Source organism: Terrapene carolina, unplaced genomic scaffold, assembly GCF_002925995.2.
Source record: "Terrapene carolina triunguis isolate 2854851 unplaced genomic scaffold, T_m_triunguis-2.0 Scaffold31, whole genome shotgun sequence".
NCBI classification, from domain to species: domain Eukaryota; kingdom Metazoa; phylum Chordata; order Testudines; family Emydidae; genus Terrapene; species Terrapene triunguis.
In genome coordinates, this window is record NW_020664382.1 from 8270989 (window position 1) to 8274028 (window position 3040).

The 3040-nt window shown below is 55.7% G+C and overlaps 1 protein-coding gene across 1 annotated transcript; it reads right to left on the reverse strand.

Annotated features, from left to right (window-relative positions):
• Positions 1-984: 984 nt before the first annotated feature.
• Positions 985-1864, reverse strand: LOC113406466 (oligodendrocyte transcription factor 2-like). Its single transcript, XM_026651573.1, is given in 2 exon segments — positions 985-1246; positions 1248-1864. Coding segments are annotated over 2 exon segments (879 nt in total).
• Positions 1865-3040: the final 1176 nt, after the last annotated feature.

Sequence of the window (3040 nt, forward strand, 5' to 3'; positions counted from 1 at the left end):
TTGCAACACAGGCAGTGTGGAGTTCCTACATAGAAAGCACATTAAAGAGTTTTGTAACTTTTTGTTAATGATGGCAGAAAAGAAAATCGTGTTATACACTAAAACAAAACAAAAAATCCTTTACCATTCATAAGGTTTCCAGTACAAGTGCACAAACAGAAAGCTCAAGCATAACGGACTTACATCATCATTGGACAGTATATTTACAAATCCAAACCCCAGAAAACTTTGCAGGCTACATTTACATCAAAAGCCTTCATTCTTGCAAATTATGTTGGTAGGAAGTGACCAGCCGGGTGCTCAGAATAATCACTTTGCATGTCTTATGATATGAACCAGAAAAATGTTGAAAGGGAATATGTAAAAATAATAGAGAAAAACAAACAAAAAACCCTATGCAATTTTGGTTACTTCACTTGAGGAGAAGAATCTATAGGTATTTTCACCTCCTATCAAAGTTAAAAAAGATGCACATATATTTATTTAAAAAATGCTCTGAGGGTTTACACAATTGCTATTGAGATTGGACAAAACATCAAGTACTGTACGTAACGCTGGCCTCCTTTCTCCTTTCCCTGCTGGAAATGATGGAGGAGAGAGGATCAGTTCTGCGTGGAGTCGTTTGCAGGAAGAGGAATTGGTTTTTGTTCATCTTTCTCACCGATGGGCTTCAGTGATTGAGTGTCCTCAGTCTATCAGTATGGAACATGCCTGAAGGTGCCCCGGGTGGCCTGGGGACAAACCTGTAGTGAGGGGTGGGAGTGGGGAGGGTGTGTTTAAAAAACTTGGATGAGACCGGTATGTCCTTGTAAGTCCTTATATGTGCCTGTGCTTTAGAGGGAGGCCCCCACAGAGTCTGTGTCTCAAAAATGTGCCCGCGTTTCCTCGGGGCTAGAAACTGGAGTCTCTCTCCCCACTCCCCACCTTGTTTCGGCAGATTCTGCCCCCCTCCCCTGCCCCACTGGAGGCGGGTCTCCCGGGGGTTCATTTGGTGTCGGTGGTTAATCTGGGCAGGCTGGCTGTGCTCATGCTGGAGACGTGGTGGTGAGGCGGTGCGGGCACCTGGCACATACTGCACGGGCAGGGCATTCCTCCCCAGTGCTGGAAGCTGCTGCCCAGCGGGGCCGAGGCGGCGGCGGCCGAAGGCGACTTGAGGAGCCCATGCGGGGGTCGGATGGAGCTGACTGCGGAGAGGCCGGATCCGGGCAAGGATGCGCTGGAGACGGCAGCGGGGGGCAGGATGGGGGGGGGCCCGGGGGGGGGGGGGGGGATGCCCGGGGTGACCCGGGAGCGGGGCGGAGTGGGCGGCCATGCCCCCCGGGCAGGCGGAGGGGTGGAAGCCGGCGTGATGGCCGCCGTAGATCTCGCTGACCAGGCGCTTCATCTCCTCTAGCGAGTTGGTGAGCATGAGGATGTAGTTGCGCGCCAGCAGCAGCGTGGCGATCTTGGAGAGCTTGCGCACCGAGGGCCCGTGCGCGTAGGGCATCACTTCCCGCAGCCCGTCCATGGCGATGTTCAGGTCGTGCATCCGCTTGCGCTCCCGGCTGTTGATCTTCAGCCGCAGCTGCTGCAACTCGGGCTCAGTCATCTGCTTCTTGTCCTTCTTGGAGGAGGAAGAAGAGGAGGACGACGAGGAGGACGAGGAAGACTTGAAGCCCAGCTTGTCCACCACCACCACCCCGGCCGCGCTCATGGCGCTGCGCAGCTCGGCGCTCAGCTCTGGAGGGGAGTCGCTCTGGGTGGAGCTGGACACTGTGCCCCCCGAGAAGCCCCCGCTGCTGCCTTTATTCCTGGCAGAGAGGAAGAGGTCATCAGGCTCCGGAGAGGAAGGTCTGCTGGATACCAGGCTAGCGTCGGAGTCCATGTCCCCGGCGAGGGGAGAGCGCCGCGCACCAGGCTGCCTGCGAGGAGGAGAAACCAGAGAGCGACCCCAAATCAACGGGACAAGAAACTGCGCGGCAGCCTCAACTTCACCTAGCTAATGCTCCAGGCAGCTCCCAGCTCCTAGCCACCCCAGGCCACTGCTCAGCCTCTTCCTCCCAATTCCCGGCCGTGTCTCCGAGATCCTTCATGTGCGACCTTCCCAGCAGGATCCGAGACCCTCCATTCCCCTCTCCCTCCCTCCCAAGTTCAGCAGCAACGAACTCCCAAATCCGATATAGTCTCCCGGGCTACTTTCCAACTCCCGCGCCAGAAGCAAACGCGTCGTTACACCCTGTCTCCCAGGATACTTCCCAACCTTGCTTCACCTCCTCCCCTAGCCCCCCTTGCCCCACCTCCCGCGCCAGGATGCTCACTGGAGAATTGTCACCGGGATACCTTCCAGTTACTCCCCACCATCCGCCAGCAAAACCCTGGATCTCCACCCTGCTCCTCACCCCGCCAAACAGCGAGATCTTTTAATATATGAATCTTGCACGACTGGTTTCCGAAGGGTCACAAATTGCGCCCCAGAACGGGACAAACCGCTACAAAAGGAGGCGGAATCCCGGTTAAGTGACTGGAGTCGTGATGGGGGGAGGGAGGGGGAAATTCGGGGACGACTGAGGGAAAATGAATCATTTTCCCGGCGAGACCTTCCTAACCAGATCAGTATTTGTTTAGACACTTAACTCCCCCCCTCCCCGCCTTCCCCCGCATCTGTCACCTCGGCGCCCGCGAGGAGCCTAAAGCGGTGAGAATCGGAGACAGAACCGGCAGGGCGCACAGTTCCCTTTGGAGGAGGGGGGGGGCTGTCTATCCCCATATATTTATTTGGGGATAGTGGGTGAGGGCTACTGTGGAGGCTGTCGGACGCCTCCCTTATAAAGTTAGCTACCGCAGCCCCACAGGAGCCAGGGAGTGAATTTGTTTGGGAACTTACTGTTTGCAGAGTGATCCCTTTGGCAGTACGGACCCGCTCCAGCGCCGCTGGTGGTTGTCACAGATCACAATAATAATAAGCACCTTTTGGCGACTCGATGGTGTTTTTATAGGCACATCGGCAAGCAGCGCCGGGTAAGAACAATGTTATTGTCCTGGAGGGGCCGCTGCACCAATA